The sequence below is a fragment of the Trachypithecus francoisi genome, unplaced genomic scaffold, assembly GCF_009764315.1.
Source record: "Trachypithecus francoisi isolate TF-2019V2 unplaced genomic scaffold, Tfra_2.0 Lachesis_group4, whole genome shotgun sequence".
Lineage (NCBI taxonomy): Eukaryota > Metazoa > Chordata > Mammalia > Primates > Cercopithecidae > Trachypithecus > Trachypithecus francoisi.
The window spans coordinates 6,713,336-6,733,408 of NW_022681469.1; the positions used below are offsets into that span (position 1 = coordinate 6,713,336).

General features: G+C 44.8%; 1 protein-coding gene across 1 annotated transcript in view; it reads left to right on the plus strand.

Moving 5' to 3' along the window:
* Positions 1-4,552: 4,552 nt before the first annotated feature.
* The window catches only part of XRCC2 (X-ray repair cross complementing 2), a 34,088-nt gene continuing 18,567 nt past the window's right edge, over positions 4,553-20,073 (plus strand). The window contains exon 1 of the mRNA XM_033193297.1: positions 4,553-4,733. Coding sequence (XP_033049188.1) covers positions 4,695-4,733 — 39 coding nt within the window. The 5' untranslated portion in view covers positions 4,553-4,694. The remainder of the gene's footprint in view (positions 4,734-20,073) is intronic.

Here is a 20,073-nt window from a genome sequence, read left to right on the forward strand (position 1 = left end):
GAGGTAAAAGAATCAGTTGAACCCGGGAGACAGAGGTTGCAGCAAGCCGAGATTGCACCACCGCACTCCAGCCTGGATGACAGAGTGAAACTCTGTCTCAATAAAAAAAAAGAAAAGAAAAAAAAAAAGGTTTCTCCATGGCATGGTCACTCTTTTCTTTGTAATTAACAAGTATCTTGTAGGGAGAGACTTTAGGCTATAGTCTGTCTTTAATTATACTTTTATCTAATAATTTTAGTATCAATTGATTATCCTTAATCTCTTCCAAACTATTACTGTGGCAATTTTTTTTTTTTTTTTTTGAGACGGAGTCTTACTCTGTCGCCAGGCTGGAGTACAGTGGCACAATCTCAGCTCACTGCAACCTCCACCTCCCAGGTTCAAGTGATTCTCCTGCCTCAGCCTCCCAAGTAGCTAGAACTACAGGTGACTACCACCACGCCCGGCTAAATTTTGTATTTTTTTTTTTTTTTGAGATGGAGTCTCGCTCTGTTGCCCAGGCTGGAGTGCAGTGGCCGGATCTCAGCTCCCTGCAAGCTCTGCCTCCCGGGTTTACCATTCTCCCGCCTCAGCCTCCCGAGTAGCTGGGACTACAGGCGCCCGCCACCTCGCCCGGCTAGTTTTTTGTATTTTTTAGTAGAGACGGGGTTTCACCGTGTTAGCCAGGGTGGTCTCGATCTCCTGACCTCGTGATCCGCCCATCTCGGCCTCCCAAAGTGCTGGGATTACAGGTGTGAGCCACCGCGCCCGGCCTCTCTTTTTTTTTTAGACATAGTCTTGCTCTGTCACCAGCCTAGAGTGCAGTGGCGCCATAGACATGAGCCACCGTGCCTGGCCTACCGTGGCAATTTGTAAACATTTTGATTTGAGGTTCAGGGGTACATGTGCAGGTTTGTTATACAGATAAACTCATGTCATGGGGTTTTGTTGTAGGAATTATTTTGTCACCCAAGTACTAAGCCTAGTATCCAAGAGTTATTTTTTCTGCTCTTCTCCCTCCTCCCACCCTCCACTCTCAAGTAGGCCCAGCGTTGTGTTGTTCCTTTCTTTTCGTGCATGAGTTCTCATCATTTAGCTCCCAGTTATAGGTGACAACATGTGGTATTTGGTTTTCTGTTCTTGCGTTAGTTTGCTAAGGATAGTGGTCTCCAGCTCCGTCCATATTCCTGCAAAGGACATGATCTCGTTTTTGTTTTGTTTTTTTCTTGTTTGAGACAGAGTCTCACTCTATTGCCCAGGCTGGAGTGCAAGAGCATGGTCTTGGCTCACTGCAACTTCTACCTCCCTGTTCAAGCAATTCTCCTGTCTCAGCCTCCCAAGTAGCTGGGATTACAGGCATGCACACCACACCCGGTTAATTTCTGTATTTTTAGTAGAGTTAGGGTTTTGCCATGTTGGCCAGGCTGGTTTCAAACTCCTGACCTCAGGTGATCTACCAGCCTCGGCCTCCCAAAGTGCCGAGATTACAGGAATGAGCCACTGATTATTTCTTTTTTAGGAGGTAAAACATTAACATGATTCTAAAAGTTAGAGCTGGCCAGTCATGGTGGCTCATGCATGTAATCCTGGCACTTTGGGGATGCCGAGGTTGGTGGATCACCTGAGATCAGGAGTTCCAGACCAGCCTGACCAACATGGTGAAACCCCATCTCTACTAAAAACACAAAAATTAGCCAGGTGTGGTAGTGGGAGCCTGTAATCCCAGCTACTCAGGAGGCTGAGGCATGAGAATCACTTGAACCCAGAGGCAGAGGTTGCAGTGAGCCAGGATTATGCCATTGCACTCCAGCCTAGTTGACACAGCAAGACTGTCTCAAAAAAAAAAAAAAAAAATTTGGAGCTGTCAAAAAAAGTTACAGGTAGAGAAGTATCCCTCACCCCATCTCTTTTACCCTATTTTCATCCTCTATTTTTTCCAACCTATTTTTATCCACCCTCTGTAGATAAAGAATCCCATTTGTTTCTCATGTATTCTTCCTGTGTTTCTTTTTACCCAGATGAGCAGAGACGTATATCTTTTTCTTTCCCTCTCCGTTGTTACAAGAAAGCTAGCAAACTGTAGACACCCCTTCCCATTTTGCCTTTTTCACTTAATGCTATATCCTGGAAATCATTCCTTACAAATGCATAGAGATCTTGGTCATTCTTTGTTGCAGCTGCCTAGTGCTCCATTTTGTGGCAATGCCATATTGTTTTCAATCACTCTCCTATGTATAAGCATTTAGGCCATTTCCAGGATTTTGCAATTACAAACCATGCTGCAATATGCTTTTTTGCATACATGTTTTTGCAATGTTGGAAATATGACTTCAAGCTAAATTCCTAGAATTAGGATTGCTGAGTGAAAAAGTTAATAAATGCGTCATTTTGTTAGATAGTGCCAATTTCGGCCAGGTGCAGTGGCTCATGCCTGTAATCCCAGCACTTTAGGAGGCAGGAGGATCACTTGAGCCCAGGAGTTGTAAACCAGCCTAGGCAACATGGCGAAACCCCATCTCTATTAATTAAAAAAAAAAAAAAAAGATATTGCCAAATTCCTTTCCAAAAAGACCGTATGTTTTCATGTCTACCAGCAATTTGTGAGAGTGCTTCAAGTATCCTTTTAAACAAGAAGTGATGTTTCTGGAGCATTAAAACTGAAGTAATTTCAAAACCATGTTGCGCTCACACAAACAGGTGTGCACTTAATGGACTAAACTAGTTCAGCTGACATGTCGTCTTCATTAGGAACCGTGTGGAGACTGAAAAACTAATTTAGCCTAGAGCAGCTATTCAATTGTAAAATCTCCTTTCTCAAATATTGATTTACTATGTGAGGAAATATTTACTTTGTATAGAAGTGTGTGGAATGGACGAGGGGGTTGATCTACATATGTGGTTTGGTACACACATATCCTCATTACAGAGGGTATAATGAAGATAGAGGTGGTTCAGCACCATAGGAAAGGGAAAAAAGAAAAAAAAAAAAGACAGTAGAGGTGGCCTCCCAAGCATCCACTCTCACTCCTCTTGTTAGTGATTCACAATTTGTTATTATTGTTGTCATTCACTGTTCTGCACACCTTTCCACAGAGCCTATGTGCTTTGAAAGAATATGTCTGTACTTCGGATAGAAGTGGCGCACATGGGGCCAGGTGCAGTGGCTCACGCCTATAATCCCAGCACTTTGGGAGGCCGAGGTGGGCGGATCACAAGGTCAGGAGTTCGAGATCAGCCTGGCCAATACGGTGAAACCCCCGTCTCTACTAAAAATACAAAAATTAGCCAGGCGTGGTGGGGTGTGCCTGTAGTCCCAGATACTTGGGAGGCTGAGGCAGAAGAATCACTTGAACCCGGGAGGCAGAGGTTGCAGTGAGCCGAGATCGCGCCACTGCACTCCAGACTGAGTGACAGAGCGAGACTCAGTCTCAAGAAAAAAAAAAGTAAAAAAGTAACAAAAGAAGTGGGGCACACGGCTCAGGTCTAAGCTAACCAGACCAATCTCACTCCTGATGGTTGTTAATGTTTCAGATGTGGGTCTGCAACCCTAGGTAGAGAAGAGGCCAAGGTAGAAAATATGAATCTGAGGTAAAAAGGAATGAGGTACTTGTTTGCCTAATCAAGCCTCTCAATTAAACTAAACTTGAAGCCTGTCTTACCCTTGGACTTCTAGTGATGTCACCTGGTAAAGCCAATTTGTTTCAGTAAATAAGAGTTGGGTTTTCTGTGACTTGCAACCAAAACCATTCTAATTTACAAAATGAACAACTTTAATATTACCTATGAGAAATATTTCATTGGTACATGCTCTTTCCTAGCGTTTTTGAAAACTAAACTAGGTGGGCGAAAAGTATATCTTTGCATGAAACTTTTTCATTCCAGAAAACATTTTGTCATCTTGATAGTAATGGCCAGTGCTACTACATCCAAAGTTTTGTCTTTTTTTTTTTTTTTTTTTCTGAGACGGAGTCTCGCTCTGCCGCTCAGGCTGGAGCGCAGTGGCGCGATCTTGGCTCACTGCAACCTCTCCCTCCCTGGTTCAAGCGATTCTCCTGCCTCAGCCTCCCTGAGTAGCTGGGACTACAGGCGTCCGCCAGCTCGCCCGGCTAATTTTTGTATTTTTAGTGCAGACGGGGGTTTCACTATTTTGGCCAGGCTGGTCTCGAACTCCTGACCTCAAGTGATCCTCCTGCCCACCTCAAAAAGCAACTTGATAAATCCACAGGCTCGGTATAAAAATTCTTTTAAATATAGCATACTTTTCTCTTTTTTTCCAGAATTAACCAGGACTCGCACACACAGCCTGAGGCTTTTAACCCGAGAACGGACAAAGGAGCCTGCTTGTGCAGTGTAAGTATTTTTAATGGTTAAACAAATTACGTACCTAAGGCCAGTTTTACCTAATGTAATAATAACGAACCAAAGTTTACAACAGAGAAGAAAAGCAAAGCACTAGCTGTCCCCGTCACCCCTGCCCGGTCTCCAAGGAGACGCTGTAGAGCGCCACGGGGGCCGCGGGAGTCTCACGGCACAGGAACTGGGGGCGGCGGTGGCCCGCACACCCGATTGCGCATGCTCCCGCCTCCCCGCCGCGGCCTGGCGCAGTGCGCACGCGCGCGGGTGGGCTGGTTTGACTGGCAGTGGCGTCTGCGCCGTTGGTGAATGGCGTTGGTGGCGGGAAAGTTGAGTCTCTCCTGCACCGAGCCTTCCGGGCGATGTGTACTGACTTCCGTAGGGCTGAGTCTGGGACCGAGGTGAGAGCCGCCGGGTTGGGAGCTAGGGAGATGGGAACAAGGCCGCAGGTGGGCGAGGGGAGCCGAGGGAACCCGGGGGGCTGGGAGGCGTGGAGCGGCGCGGCCTGGCCAGGCTGGGACCGGGCTCTCGGCCTGGACGCCGGCGATGCTGGCACCCTCTGCCACCACTCACCTGGGCCCCAGCGGTCCGCCCCTGGGCAACCTGGAGTCCTCCGAGGTGCGAGGACCGGGCAGAGGTGGAGGAAGCCTTTCTGGATAGTTTGGAAGACTTGCTGTCTGCCCAGATCGATATAACATAGGAGGTCTCTCCTCCCAAGAGTGATGGTCCAAAAACCCGTCACAAATTACTGTTGGAAGTGGCAAGCTATGCAAGAAAAGCTAGAAAAGGGAGGGGTCCGCCCGTTGGAGCATTTGGAGCTTTTCTGGAACAGGTGGTGTTTGCGGAGGTTGCCTCACCTCCCTGTAGTCCACGTGTCTCTGCTTAGGGCATCTGGCTCTCGCGACCCCCCCGTATTCGTTTCCAGCCCAGGTAGCTCCAGAGCCACACAAGCCGATGGAGGCCCCTCAAGAATTGAACCAAGTGTCCAGCGCTTACTGTGTGTCAACTACGGGTTAAGGGATAGGAGTAAGCAACAAAAGACAACTTCTGCCATTAAATAATTAGTAAGGGAGGCTGCTGTAAGAATTACAGTATTGCACAAAAGTTTGTTGTCCATTAGAGGAGCAGGCATCATGGAAGATGCAGGAGGAGATGACTGAAGTTCCAAGGACCATTTGAAATGGTTTGGCAAGGAGAGGATGACATTCAGAGCGGAGGCAGTGGGGAGTACATGGATTCTGAATTAAGCAAGAGCATGGCTTATTTAGATAACTGCAACTATTTCTGTAAAATTGGAACAAAGGGAGTGAGGGACAATAGGTTGGGAAGTTAGCGCTCAGCAGTGGGCAGGGTATGAAGGATCTTTTATGTAGATGAGAGAGGAAGCAATCTCAAACAGCAAACTTTTTTGTGGAGGGCCATATGGTAAATATTTAGGCTTTGCAGGCCATGCCGTTTCTGTCACAACCACTCAACTCTGCTGTTCTAATGGGAAGGCAGTCATAGATAAAGGCACATGGCAGCGTGCCAAGAAAGCTTTGTGTTTTGGATTTGGCCTGCTGGCCATAGTTTGACCATCCCTGTTCCTAAAGAGTAGAGCCACTGCTTAGTATAAGAACGGCTACAGTTAAAATCATATATATATATTTAGAAATATATTTATATATATTATATAGAAAGTATATAAAAGTATATAAGTCTTGCTCTTCTTCCCAGGCTGGAGCGCAGTGGTGCAATCTCAGCTCTCTGCAACTTCTGCCTCAGCCTCCCAAGTAGTTGGGACTACAGGCACGTGCCACCACACCCAGCTAACTTTTGTATTTTTAGTAGAGACGAGGTTTCCCTGTTTTGGCGAGGCTAGTATGAAACTCCTGACCTCAGGTGATCCGCCTGCCTCAGCCTCCCAAAGTGCTGGGATTACAGATGTGAGCCACTGCCCCCTGCCAAAACCTTATGTTTAAATGATTATTTGAAACCCAGGTTAAGGTCTGATGATTTTTGCCATCAGAACAAGCCTCGCATCCAAAAAATGGGAGTCTAGCACAGTTAAGTCATGGAACAAAGAACATAACATCATATCCTTTGCCTACCTTGTTGGTGTGGCAATCCTAAGCCTAGTTCATATTACTCTGGAGTAGGGTGGGGTGGAATGGAGAATAGGAGCTAGGCGATTGGCGCTACTCTATTTTCCTTTTTATTAACAAAACCAGTTAAGCCAGCCTCTTTCTCTTTAAGTGTCTTGGGGAACTATGTGGCCACTGCCAAATTTGTTTGAACTCTAGCATCTTTGCACATTCATCTACTTTGAGTTTACTTGGAGGGATTGTGTTGACGAATATATCTGAAGCCATAAGCTAACCCAAGAAACTGAAATAAGCTACTTTTAATTTTTTTTTTTTTTTTTTTTTTGAGATAAGAGTCTCACTCTGTTGCCCAGGCTGGAGTGCTGTGGCACGATCTCGGCTCACTGTAACCTCTGCCTCCCAGGTTCAAGCAGTTCTCCTGTCTCAGCCTCCTGAGTAGCTGGGACTACAGGCTCACGCCACCTTGCCTGGCTAATTTTTTTTTTTTTTTTTAGCAGAGACCGGGTTTCACTATGTTGGCCAGGCTGGTCTTGAACTCCTGACCTTGTGATCCACCTGCCTTGACCTCCCAAAGTGCTGGGATTACAGGCATGAGCCACCGCGCCCAGCCTCCTTTAAAATTTTAATTCACTAGAATTAGAACCTAAAAAAAATAGTTAACCTTTCTTGTTAATATCAGGGACAAGACATTTCATACGGGGTCTTCAAGAAAATAAAGTTGTAAGAATATTTTTTTAGGCTGGGTGTGGTGGCTCATGCCTGTAACCCAGCACTTTGAGGGGTTGAGGTGGGCAGATCACCTGAGGTCAGGAGTTAAGAGAGAAACCCTGCCTCTACTAAAAATAAAAATTAGCTGAGTATGGTGGTGGGCACCTGTCATCCCAGCTACTTGGGAGGGTGAGGGAGGAGAATTGCTTGAACCCGGGAGGCAGGGGTTTCAGTAAGTTGACATCACACCTCTGCAGTCCAGCCTGGGTGACAGAGCAAGACTCGGTCTCAAAAAAAACGAATATATTTTTAGCAGATTCTAGGGATGAAGTTTATGGTAAGCTAGGTGGAGAGTGGAAAACATATGTGCCCTTGATTTAAAGACGACAAGCGTTTGACTACAGTTTACAATAGACAATCCATTTTTACCTTTGCACAGTAGCAATGGGATTTTTACTTTTATGTCTCACTGAGATTGTGAGAAAAGATTCAGTGATTTGGGCAGTAGTTTGGTATTATCCACCAAATGGCTTCATTTGCTTATAGTTGTTAAATAATGGTGTACTTTGCATTTTTTCAAGAATGTTAATATGCCTTGAGTTTAAAAATAATTGGTAAATAAAAAATGGGAAGTGTGTCCAGTTTTGGTTGCTATGCACAGCATACCATTTTTTTTTCTTTAAAAAACGAACTCCATTATATTTATTATTAGAGCAGTTCATGTACATGGCAGAAAATTCCAATAGCACTGAAGTGAAAAGTAGGAAATGTCTCCACATTATCATTACCCAAGGATAGCCCTGTGAATATCTGTACATTCTTCCAGGAATTTTCTAATGACATGTTTTGGAGGCTGAGATCTAGAGAATACTGGACTGGAAGTTCAGAAACCTTGGGTCTGCCAGGAGCAAGCATTGTGATTTTGGAGAAGTCATTTAACCTTTGCTGTACTTTTGTGAAATGAGGGTGGTAGACTGATTTCTCAGTTCCCTTACAGCTCATATACTTCTTTGTATCCTTTGAACTAAACACAGTGTCTGCATAGTAAACGTAAAGATTTACTGATAATAAAGGTGGGCTTTCTTAAAAAGAAAAGCTACAGGGTGGTCTTTTTGCTAGAGGCAAATATTACATAAGACAAATATTTAATATTTCTTGTAAAATAATAATTGGTGTTGTGTAATCACAGACTTTTAGAATAATGCTTATCACCTTTTATCTTTGCTTCCTTTTTACCCAGAATAGAATCCATGTTCCTTCATTATAATTATTCCATTATAATTGCCATCAAATTACTTGCCTCTTAACACCTCTAACCTATTTACCTAACCATGGTGAAAACCAACTGTCTACTTCCACTCAGCTGAATATTGCTAGAGAAAATCACAACTAGGCTGACTTGATTTTTATTTTAAATTTGTATATTTTCATGTTTTTGAGAAAGGGTCTCGATCTGTTAGGCTGGATGACAGTGGCATGATGACAGCTCTCTGCAGCCTTGACCTCCTGGGGTCAGGTGATTCTCCCACCGCAGCCTCCCGCGTAGCTGGAACTAAAGGGACACACCACCTTGCCTGGCTAATTTTTGTATTTTTTGTAGTGATGGGGTTTCACCATGTTTCCCAGGCTGGTCTCAACTCCTGGGCTCAAGTGATCCACCTGCCTTGGCCTCCCAAAGTGTTGGGATTACAGGTGTGAGCCACTGTGCCTGGCTCCATTTCAAATTTATATTCATCAATCTTAAATGGGCACCCGGTCTAACTATATTTCCCTAGTAATTCACTTTCTCACTGCAAAACATCCAACCTTCTCCTAGAATTCCAGACTCATGTTCTATCATCTTGACATCACTATGTGTATGTTTAATAGGAATCCCAGATTTAACATATTCATCCTCAATTGCGTCTAGATCCAGGGAAAATATAATAAAGAGTATATGTATTAGAGAGGAGTCTTGTATGTATCAATGTTCAATTTATGATTGTGATTGTAATGTGATTATGCAGAATACCTTTTTCCTCTTTTTTGAGTTTATTATTTTGGTTTTGTCTGTTTTTGTTTGTTAGGAATATCTTTTTGCTTAGGAGATACATATTAAAGTATATGAGGGGAAGTTCAACAAAAGAAAAAGTTAACTCGAATTTGGCAAAATGTTAGCAATTGGTGGATCTAGGTGAAGTTATTGGGTGTTTACTATACTATTCTTACACTTTCTCTGGAGGTTTTCCTTTTTTTTTTTTTTTTTTTGAGACAGTCTTGCTCTGTCGCACAGGCTGGAGTGCAGTGGTGTGATCTCGGCTCACTGCAGCCTCCTCCTCCTGGGTTCAAGTGATTCTCCTGCCTCAGCCTCCTGAGTAGCTGGGATTACGGGCACCTGCCACCATGCCCAGCTAATTTTTGTATTTTTAGTAGAGATGGGGTTTCACCATATTGGCCAGGCTGGTCTCGAACTCCTGACCTCGTGATCCACCCACCTTGGCCTCTCATAGTGCTGAGATTACAGGCGTGAGCCACCGCACCCGGCCAAATTTTTCAAAATTTAAAACTTGGGGGCAAAAACTTAATGTGCCTCAAACTGAAGTCTTGATTGACCACCACACATGTGCACTCACCCCCAGCCTGCTGCTTTTCAGGTCTTCCCTATCTTGTTAAATGGCAGCTTCATTCTACCTGGTGCATAAGCCAAATGACCTTGGAGTCCTCCTTGACTCTGCTTGTTCTCACATATCTCCTGTCAGTCCACTGACAGGAGATTCATAAGCAAATTCTGTCTCCTGTACATTCAACATACATTGGGAAACTGACCACTCCTCACTGTCGCAACCATCGTTCCTGCTGCTGTCGCCAGCACCTCCTTTTATTGCAGTAACCTAAATGGTCTCCGCTTCCAACCTTTCCACACTTACCCCAGGCTATTTTATACATAATATCCAGAGTGATTCATTTTAAACATAAGCAGACTCTACTGCCAAAAGCTTCCCAGAGGCTCCCATATCATTTACAGTAAAATCCAGAGTCCTTATCCTCTCCTATAGCATCGCCCTGTAGCCCCACCCATACCCTCTGTCTCAGTCTCCTGCCCTTTTGTTCTCATCTCCTGCTCTCCCAGTCTTCTTCAGACATTGTCCCTTGAATATGCCAAACATGGTTCCATGTCAGAGCTATTTGCACTTCCCTGATCATTCTGCGTCGATTGTGCTTCCCTCAGAAATTCACATAGCTCACTTCCTCAGGTGCTTCCAGTTTCCGCTCAAATGTCAGCAAACAGGAGAAGCCTTTCCTGCTCACCTGGGTGGAGCAGCCCTCCTGTCAGCCCTGACTCCTTTACCATTTATTCTTTTTTTTTTTTTTTTTGAGGTGGAGTCTTGTTCTTGTCCAGGCTGGAGGGCAGTGGCGCTGTCTCAGCTCAGTGCAACCTCCACCTCCCGAATTCAAGCGATTCTCCTGCCTTAGCCTCCCGAGTAGCTGGGACTATGGGTGTGCACCACCACACCCAGCTAATTTTTGTATTTTTAGTAGAGACCAGGTTTCGCTATGTTAGCCAGGCTGGTCCCGAACTCCTGACCTCAGGTGATCCTCCTGCCTTGGCCTCCCAAAGTGCTGGCATTACAGGCGTGAGCTACCGCACCCGGCCAAGTGTTCATTTTATATTTACTCAAATACTATGAATTTTCAGTTAATAAGGGTTGCTCCTAAAAAAAAGGGGGGGGGGGATTTATGATTTTATCCTTCTGAAAGTTATACATACTGATTTCTTTTCGGAATTTCCTCGTCCTAGAGTAATTTTTTTCTCTTCTTGGGCCAAAAAAAGATAAAAGTAAATAAGTAATAGAGTCATAATTTTTGCTCCTAGGAAAGAGCAACTTCTGTACTTGTGAGATGGGTCCCCTCCGTCCCATGCCTCCTCCTCAAGGACATCACACGTGCCGCCCTTCCCACTTCAGTCATTTTTCTCTGCCTTCTGCATTTTTTCTCCCCGTCTTTTCCATCAGGATCCCAACCTAAAACAATGGAAACAAAAAAAGAAAGACCTCCCTCTCCGCCACCCCCACCCGTTCTGTACCCTTCATCACAGCGATGAGTGGTCTGTGCCCTCTGCCTCCACTTCCTCCTCTCACAGCAGCCTTAGCCCACTGTGTTCCGCTTCCCTCTCCACCCTGTTCATTGAAAGTGCTCCCATCACGGTGATCAACCACCAGCTGCCAAGTGCGGCACTCGTTTCTGTGTCCTCCTCATACTGGACCTCACAGTTGATCATGTATCTTCCTTCCCTCAGGAGTCTTAAGGGCCTGCCTCAGTCCAACTTAGGCCTGAAGGAATACAGGAAAATGCATGCTTCCTGCAGGCAAGCTGTCTGAGGAGGGGGCAGATTCATGCATGTCTAGTTTCTGCTCTTAAAAGTACCCATAGAAAAATCTCTCTTTCCTGGAAGAAGAGAGAAGGAAAAGATGGGAGAAGATGTCAGAGTATTTTTTCAGCGGAATTCTTCCCATACAAATGGGGTAATGAGTATTTCACCATCAGAAAGCTCCTGTAGTTTTGATTTTGTGCTTTCCTGCCTCTTGCTATGATCTTGCATATAGATTATTTTTATGTCTAAATGAAATTTTGAAGCACAGTCTGATAAAATTTTCTAATCTTAAGGATTCATTTAATAGAATTAACAAATTGGGAAACTTCTTAAATTTAAAATTTATTACTATAATCATGATAAGCTGTCCATGAAAAAAACTTTTAAAAAATAGTCACGTATAGATAATTTTCGCTTGACTTTTTATGTATTCTTCTATTTTCCCTTTCCTCTTACAGGATGATTGCTTTTTAAAAAGTAATTATAAGGCTGGGCATGGTGGATCACGAGGTCAGGAGATCAAGACCATCCTGGCTAACATGGTGAAACCCCATCTCTACTAAAAATACAAAAAATAAAAATAAAAAAATTAGCCGGGCATGGTGGCGGGTGCCTGTAGTCCCAGCTACTCGGGAGGCTGAGGCAAGAGAATGGTGTCAACCCGGGAGGTGGAGCTTGCAGTGAGCTGAGATCATGCCACTACACTCCAGCCTGGGCGACTGAACAAGACTCCGTCTCAAAAAAAAAAAAAAAAAAAAAAAGTAATTATGAAAGCAGCAGCCCTTCAGGGAATATACTTAGAAACAACAGTATTTGAGTAATAGTTGTCTTTTCCATAAAATTTAGACAAACGCTTTACTGAAGAGCCAGTACCATGCCTTGAAGGACAACTGAATTTTCAAAGTGGCAGAGAAGTCTGATTTCACATGTGATGGAGAATTAGTCCTCTGATTCTAGGAAATTCGGTGATAAGGGCCAAGCTTTACACTGATCCCACATGTCCTCACATCACTGCAGCTCTCCTCTGCCTCCTACTCATTCCAGCTGCTCTCTGCTTTCCTTGTGCTACCAGGTTACACACACATTTTTGCTTGAAAAGAATTGCCTCTACATATCAGTAGTACAACTATTTTTTTTTTTTTTTTTTTTTTTGAGGCGGAGTCTCGCTCTGTCTCCCGGACTGGAGTGCAGTGGCCGGATCTCAGCTCACTGCAAGCTCCGCCTCCGGGTTTACGCCATTCTCCTGCCTCAGCCTCCCGAGTAGCTGGGACTACAGGCGCCTGCCACCTCGCCCAGCTAGTTTTTGTATTTTTAGTAGAGACGGGGTTTCACCGTGTTAGCCAGGATGGTCTCGATCTCCTGACCTCGTGATCCACCTGTCTCGGCCTCCCAAAGTGCTGGGATTACAGGCTTGAGCCACCGCGCCCGGCCAAGTACAACTATTAAGACTTGTATTTGGTCGGGCGCAGTGGCTCAGACCTGTAATCCCATCACTTTGGGAGGCCGAGGCAGGTGGATCACCTGAGATCAGGAGTTCGAGATCAGCCTGGCCAACATGGTGAAACCCCATCTCTACTAAAAATACAAAAATTAGCCGGGCATGGTGGCACATGCCTGTAATCCCAGCTACCTGGGAGGCTAAGGCAGGAGAATCACTTGAACCTGGTAGGCAGAGGTTGCAAAGAGCCAAGATCCTGCCAATGCACTCCACTCTGGGCCACAGAGCGAGACTCTGTCTCAGGAAAAAATAAAAAAATTAGCCGGGCATGGTGGCGGGTGCCTGTAGTCCCAGCTACTCGGGAGGCTGAGGCAAGAGAATGGTGTCAACCCGGGAGGTGGAGCTTGCAGTGAGCTGAGATCATGCCACTACACTCCAGCCTGGGCGACTGAACAAGACTCCGTCTCAAAAAAAAAAAAAAAAAAAAAAAGTAATTATGAAAGCAGCAGCCCTTCAGGGAATATACTTAGAAACAACAGTATTTGAGTAATAGTTGTCTTTTCCATAAAATTTAGACAAACGCTTTACTGAAGAGCCAGTACCATGCCTTGAAGGACAACTGAATTTTCAAAGTGGCAGAGAAGTCTGATTTCACATGTGATGGAGAATTAGTCCTCTGATTCTAGGAAATTCGGTGATAAGGGCCAAGCTTTACACTGATCCCACATGTCCTCACATCACTGCAGCTCTCCTCTGCCTCCTACTCATTCCAGCTGCTCTCTGCTTTCCTTGTGCTACCAGGTTACACACACATTTTTGCTTGAAAAGAATTGCCTCTACATATCAGTAGTACAACTATTTTTTTTTTTTTTTTTTTTTTTTTGAGGCGGAGTCTCGCTCTGTCTCCCGGACTGGAGTGCAGTGGCCGGATCTCAGCTCACTGCAAGCTCCGCCTCCCGGGTTTACGCCATTCTCCTGCCTCAGCCTCCCGAGTAGCTGGGACTACAGGCGCCTGCCACCTCGCCCAGCTAGTTTTTGTATTTTTAGTAGAGACGGGGTTTCACCGTGTTAGCCAGGATGGTCTCGATCTCCTGACCTCGTGATCCACCTGTCTCGGCCTCCCAAAGTGCTGGGATTACAGGCTTGAGCCACCGCGCCCGGCCAAGTACAACTATTAAGACTTGTATTTGGTCGGGCGCAGTGGCTCAGACCTGTAATCCCATCACTTTGGGAGGCCGAGGCAGGTGGATCACCTGAGATCAGGAGTTCGAGATCAGCCTGGCCAACATGGTGAAACCCCATCTCTACTAAAAATACAAAAATTAGCCGGGCATGGTGGCACATGCCTGTAATCCCAGCTACCTGGGAGGCTAAGGCAGGAGAATCACTTGAACCTGGTAGGCAGAGGTTGCAAAGAGCCAAGATCCTGCCAATGCACTCCACTCTGGGCCACAGAGCGAGACTCTGTCTCAGGGAAAAAATAAAAAAAAGAATTGTATTCACTGTTTTGTATTCAGGGGTAAAAAATACAAAGGAGGCCGGGCGCGGTGGCTCAAGCCTGTAATCCCAGCACTTTGGGAGGCCGAGACGGGCGGATCACGAGGTCAGGAGATCGAGACCATCCTGGCTAACACGGTGAAACCCCGTCTCTACTAAAAAATACAAAAAACAAGCCGGGCGCGGTGGCGGGCGCCTGTAGTCCCAGCTACTCAGGAGGCTGAGGCAGGAGAATGGCGTAAACCCAGGAGGCGGAGCTTGCAGTGAGCTGAGATCCGGCCACTGCACTCCAGCCTGGGCGACAGAGCGAGACTCCATCTCAAAAAAAAAAAAAAAAAAAAAGACAAAGGAAAAAAAAAAAATTCAACATGTAGGTGGAAATCCAGGCCTCTTATAGAGCAAGGCTGGGAATATTTGGTTTCGCATGTTTGCTTCTTTAGGTAGCCTTTTCCACTGCTTAGACTGGTTTGAAACCTTGCCAGTGAGTGGGGTCCATTTCCAAGCAGATTTAATCACAAAAGGGATGAGGAGATAAACCTTTATCCAAATGGGTCTTGTATTAGGCCATTCTTGCATTCCTAAGGAATACCTGAGTCTGGATAATTTATTTCGAAAGAGGTTTAATTGGCTCCCGGTTCTGCAGGCTGTACAGGAAGCATAGTGGCATGTACTTCTGGGGAGGCCCCAGGAAGCCTCCAATCATGGTGGAAGGCACAAGAGCAGGCCCGTCACCTGGTGAAAGCAGGAGCAAGAGGAGAGAGAATAGTGGAGAGGGATGTGTGACACGCTTTTAAGTGACTAGATCTCTTGTCATGAGCTCACTTATCACCAAGGGGATGGGCCCAGCCCATCAGAAGGATCTGCCCCCATGATCCAAACACCTCCCACCATCAGGCCCTACCTCCAACAACCGGGATTACAATTCAACATGAGATTTGGGTGGGGACAAATAGACAAACTATATCAGGTCTTATGTACATGTTTGTTTTATACATGTCATTCATTTCTGGTTAATTTAAGCACTCCCTGCTTTAGTGTAGGGTTTTTTTTTTTTTTTTGAGGTGGAGTTTTGCTCTTGTCGCCCAGGCTAGAGTGCAATGGCATGATCTCAGCTTACTGCAACCACCCCCTCCTGGGTTCAAGCGATTCTCCTGCCTCAGCCTCCTGAGTAGCTGGGATTACAGGCACCTGTCACCACGCCCAGCTAATTTTTTGTATTTTTATTAGAGAGGGGGTTTCACCATGTTGTCCAGGCTGGTCTTGAACTCCTGACCTCAGGTGATCCACCCACCTTGGCCACCCAAAGTGCTAGGATTAGAGGCGTGAGCTACCATGCCCAGACTAGTTTAAGCTTTTCTAAATGATGTTTAAAAGCAATTGTATGGGCCGGGCGTGGTGGCTCATGCCTGTAATCCCAGCACTTTGGGAGGCCAAAGCAGGCGGATCACCTGAGTTCAGCAGTTCAAGACCAGCCTGACCAACATGGCAAAACCCTATCTCTACTGAAAATACAAAAATTACCTGGCATGGTGGCACATGCCTGTAATCCCAGCAACTCAGGAGGCTGAGGAAGGAGAATTGCTTGAACCCGAGAAAACGGAGGTTGCAGTGAGCTGAGATCATGCCACTTCACTCCAGCCTGGGTGATAGAGTGAGACTCGGTCTCAAAAACAAAAAAAAGTCTATATAATATGTATTCTACTAAATAGGCAATACACTGATTGCCCTAAAACAGAGCAATGTTTTGTTAGTACCTTGATGGTAGTCATAAGGGTGTGTACTCATGGACTTCTGTGTAATAGAGGTTTGCATCAGTTACCCAAACCCGAACATCTAAATAGTTGGAGGTTCTTTACTCTCTCCATTCTTCTCCCAGTTCTGCCTGCACATGCCTTGTTTGCCTATAGTTTAATAGGCAGCTATTAAGTTTCTACCAAGCATAAAGCATTGCATTTTGGAATTGGTAACCAAGCCAATATTGATCTCTTTCCTTTTAAGTGTTTATATCCAGATGAGGGAGACTGGCTGGCAATGTGTTCTTAAAGATAGTAATAGCTTCATGGAGGGAAGGAGCCTTGAAGAATGCCCAGAATTTTCATTCATTCAGTAGGGAATTTAGTTGGAAGAAATAGGGTAAAGATATTCCAGGTAGAAGGGAAAAAGGCATTTCTCTATCAGTGCACAGTTTCTATGTGCCTGAAATAACTATGTACCAAAATCTCTCACTCAAAATTAAAAGTCACTCTCATGCAGGTTAGAATCGGCCAACTCTCTTTTACGCCCTCACAATGCCCCATGTGTATTTCTGCTACAGCACCTGCCTGACTTTATTGTCCCCTTTTTTTTTTTTTTTTTTTTTTTTTTTTTTTTTTTTACAGCCTTTTGACTCCTTAAATAGGTCACACTATGTTGCTAGTGAGGTCTCACTGTGTTGCTAGCCTTGACTCAAGAAAGTGCTGGGATTACAGGCATGAGCCACGATGCCTGGCCTCCCCATCAGTTTCGTTGAAAACAGCAACTGTGTTGGCTACATCTTTATATCCCTCGCACTTACCTCAGTTCCTGGAACAGACTTGACTTGCATGAAATGTTCACCGGTAAATGGCGGGGCGCGGTGGCTCACACCTCTAATCCCAGCACTTTGGGAGATTGGGGCAGGCAGATCACTTGAGGTCAGGAGTTCGAGACCAGCCTGGCCAACGTGGTGAAACTCCATCTCTACTAAAAATAGAAAAAGTAGCTGGGTGTGGTGGTGGGCACCTGTAGTCCCAGTTACTCAGGAGGCTGAGGCAGGAGAATCACTTGAACCCAGGGGGTTGCAGTGAGCTGAGATTGTGCCTCTGCACTCCAGCCTGGGCGAGAGAGTGAGATTCCGTAAAATGTTTACCATTAAATGTCTGTATAATTGAGCATTATCCCTTTTGCAGACTACATGCTTGCTCCAGCAATGCTGCTGCTGCTGAAGACGTTTGGGACGCCTTGTTAGTGTTCAAGTTTCCACTAAAGGAATGGTTGAAAGAAGTCAGACAGGACCTCAGATGGCTTTCCTCCTGTTTTTTAATTTTTACCTTTATTTTTCTGTAGAGGTGGAATCTCACTGTGTTGTCCAGGCTAGTCTTGAACTCTTGGCCCCAAGTACTCCTCCTGCCCCAGCCTCTCAAAGTGCTTGGATGACAGGTGTGAACCACTGCACCTGGCCTGATTTTCAGTTTCATAGGTCCAAAAACTCCGTTTAGTCCTTGTACTCATATTTAATTAGTCTTAGTGATACTGAGGTTGTATAGCGTGGTAGAAAAATTCCAGGCTTTGAGAATCACAGAGATCTTGATTAAATCCTGGCTCTGGCATTTACCAGTTTTCTCATGTGAAAAACAGAACAGTAACAAATAGGGTTGAGGTAACAATTAAAGGATATAATATAAAGAATGTACTGCTGATACCACAGTAAGCTCAAATAACTATTATTAGATAGCTATTGTTACGATAATAGAACTTAGCAGATGCTGATTTACAATCCAAATATCAAATCTATTGACTCATACTATTAGTGAAACTGTCAAATAGATTAAAATTGTTATGTCCACTGTGTATTCTTTTCTAGTTAGGAAATTTTGCCTTGGAAAGGTTGCTTAGAGAATTAAGAGAAACAGTTTGTCATAATGGCTACCATCACCAAGCTCTGATGCCTGATGTATTAGTCTTCCTAAGAGGATTAAACTGTCACGTCAAGCAGAATTTACTTGGATTCCCTTTATCCTGGACACTTAACAAATTCTTCTTTCGCTTCTGAAACTGCAGGTTGACCATACCTTGCTTCTATTGACTCTTTCGTTGAATCTGGACATCATTAATTTTGATTTGCTGTAATAGGCCTATGTCAGATTTTTGGAGTACCTCTTTTCTTATCCATGGAGGCTATGTTCCAAGACCCCCAGTGGATGCTGAAACCACAGATAGTAATGAACCCTATATACACTATGTTTTTTCCCATACAGTAATGAACAGGTAGTGTATACAGCATGGATATGCTGGACAAAGGGATGATTCATGTCCCACCTGGGGCAGAACAGGATGGTACGATATTTTATTATGCTACTCAGAATGACACGCAATGGAAAACTTGTGTATTTCTAGAATTTTCTGTTTAATAGTTACGAACTGTGGTTGGCTATAACTGAAACCACAGAAAATAAAACTGCAGATAAGGGGAGACAAGTGTATTTTCTGCTTATGTTTAGAAGTTTCTTTTTTTTTTTTTTTTTGAGATGGAGTCTCGTTCTGTCTCCTAGGCTAGAGTGCAGTGGTGCGATCTCGGCTCACTGCAACCTCCACCTTCTGGGTTCAAGTGATTCTCCTGCCTCAGCCTCCTGAGTAGCTGGGATTACAGGCGCCCACCACCACACCTGGCTAATTTTTTGTATTTTTAGTAATGATGGGGTTTCACCATCTTGGCCAGGCTGGTCTCGAACTCCGGACCTCAGGTGATCCAACTGCCTCGGCCTCCCAAAGTGCTGGGATTATGGGTGTGAGCCACAATTACAATTGTTAATTGTAATATTAACAATTCGCTTGGCTTGTGAATTGTTAATATTATCCGTTACTTGTAAATATAAATCCATTTCCTATTTCTGGGAGGTTCTTTCACCCCCTTTATAATTCAGTATACTCTGCTTTGACATTGTAAAACATTGCTTTGGATATTCTCAATGGTGGACAGTTTTTCTCCTTGAAAATAAATTTGATTTTTTAAGTAATAGAGGAAAGTCTGATGCAGATTGCCTAATCCTTGTGGGTAACTAAGAGGAGCAATACTATCTTCACTCAAAAGAGTCCTGTCAATAAAATTATAATACTTTTTTCTTTTTTTTTTTGAGATGGAGTTTCGCTCTTGCTACCCAGCCTGGAGTGCAGTGGCGCGGTCTTGGCTCACCGCAACCTCTGCCTCGGATTCAAGCGATTATCCCGCCTCAGCCTCTCGAGTAGCTGGGATTACAGGTGTGCGCCACCACGCTTGGCTAATTTTGTATTTTTAGTAGAGATAGGGTTTCTCCATGTTGGGCAGGCTGGTCTTGAACTCCCCATCTCAGGTGATCCGCCTTCCTTGGCCTCCCAAAGTGCTGGGATTACAGGCGTGAGCCACCACGCCTGGCCTATAATACTTTCTTGAATACTATTTTGCCAGGATTTCTCAGGGGCGAGGATTCTAAAGTGTTTTGAGCAATGGCATTAAGAGTAAACAATTGGAGTGTCTTCCCAAGTTAATCTAATGAGGATGTTATTCATTCGTATACAGGCCTTCAAAGATATTTTGTAGTTGTTTCCACGTGCTCTTTCTTGTCCATGAAAGTCTCTCTGTCTTGCTGAGCATGGTGGCTCACGCCTGTAATCCCAGCACTTTGGGAGGCTGAGGCGGGTGGATCGCCTGCGGTCAGGAGTTTGAGACCAGCCTGACCAACATGGCGAAACCCCATCTCTACTAAAAATATAAAAATTAGCAAGGCGTGGTGGCACATGCCTGTAATTCTAGCTACTCAGGAGGCTGAAGCAGGAGAATCGCTTGAACCCAGGAGGCAGAGGTTGCAGTGAGCCGAACTTGCACCACTGCACTCCAGCCTTGATGACAAAGCGAGACTCTGTCTCAAAAAAAAAAAAAAAAAAAAATC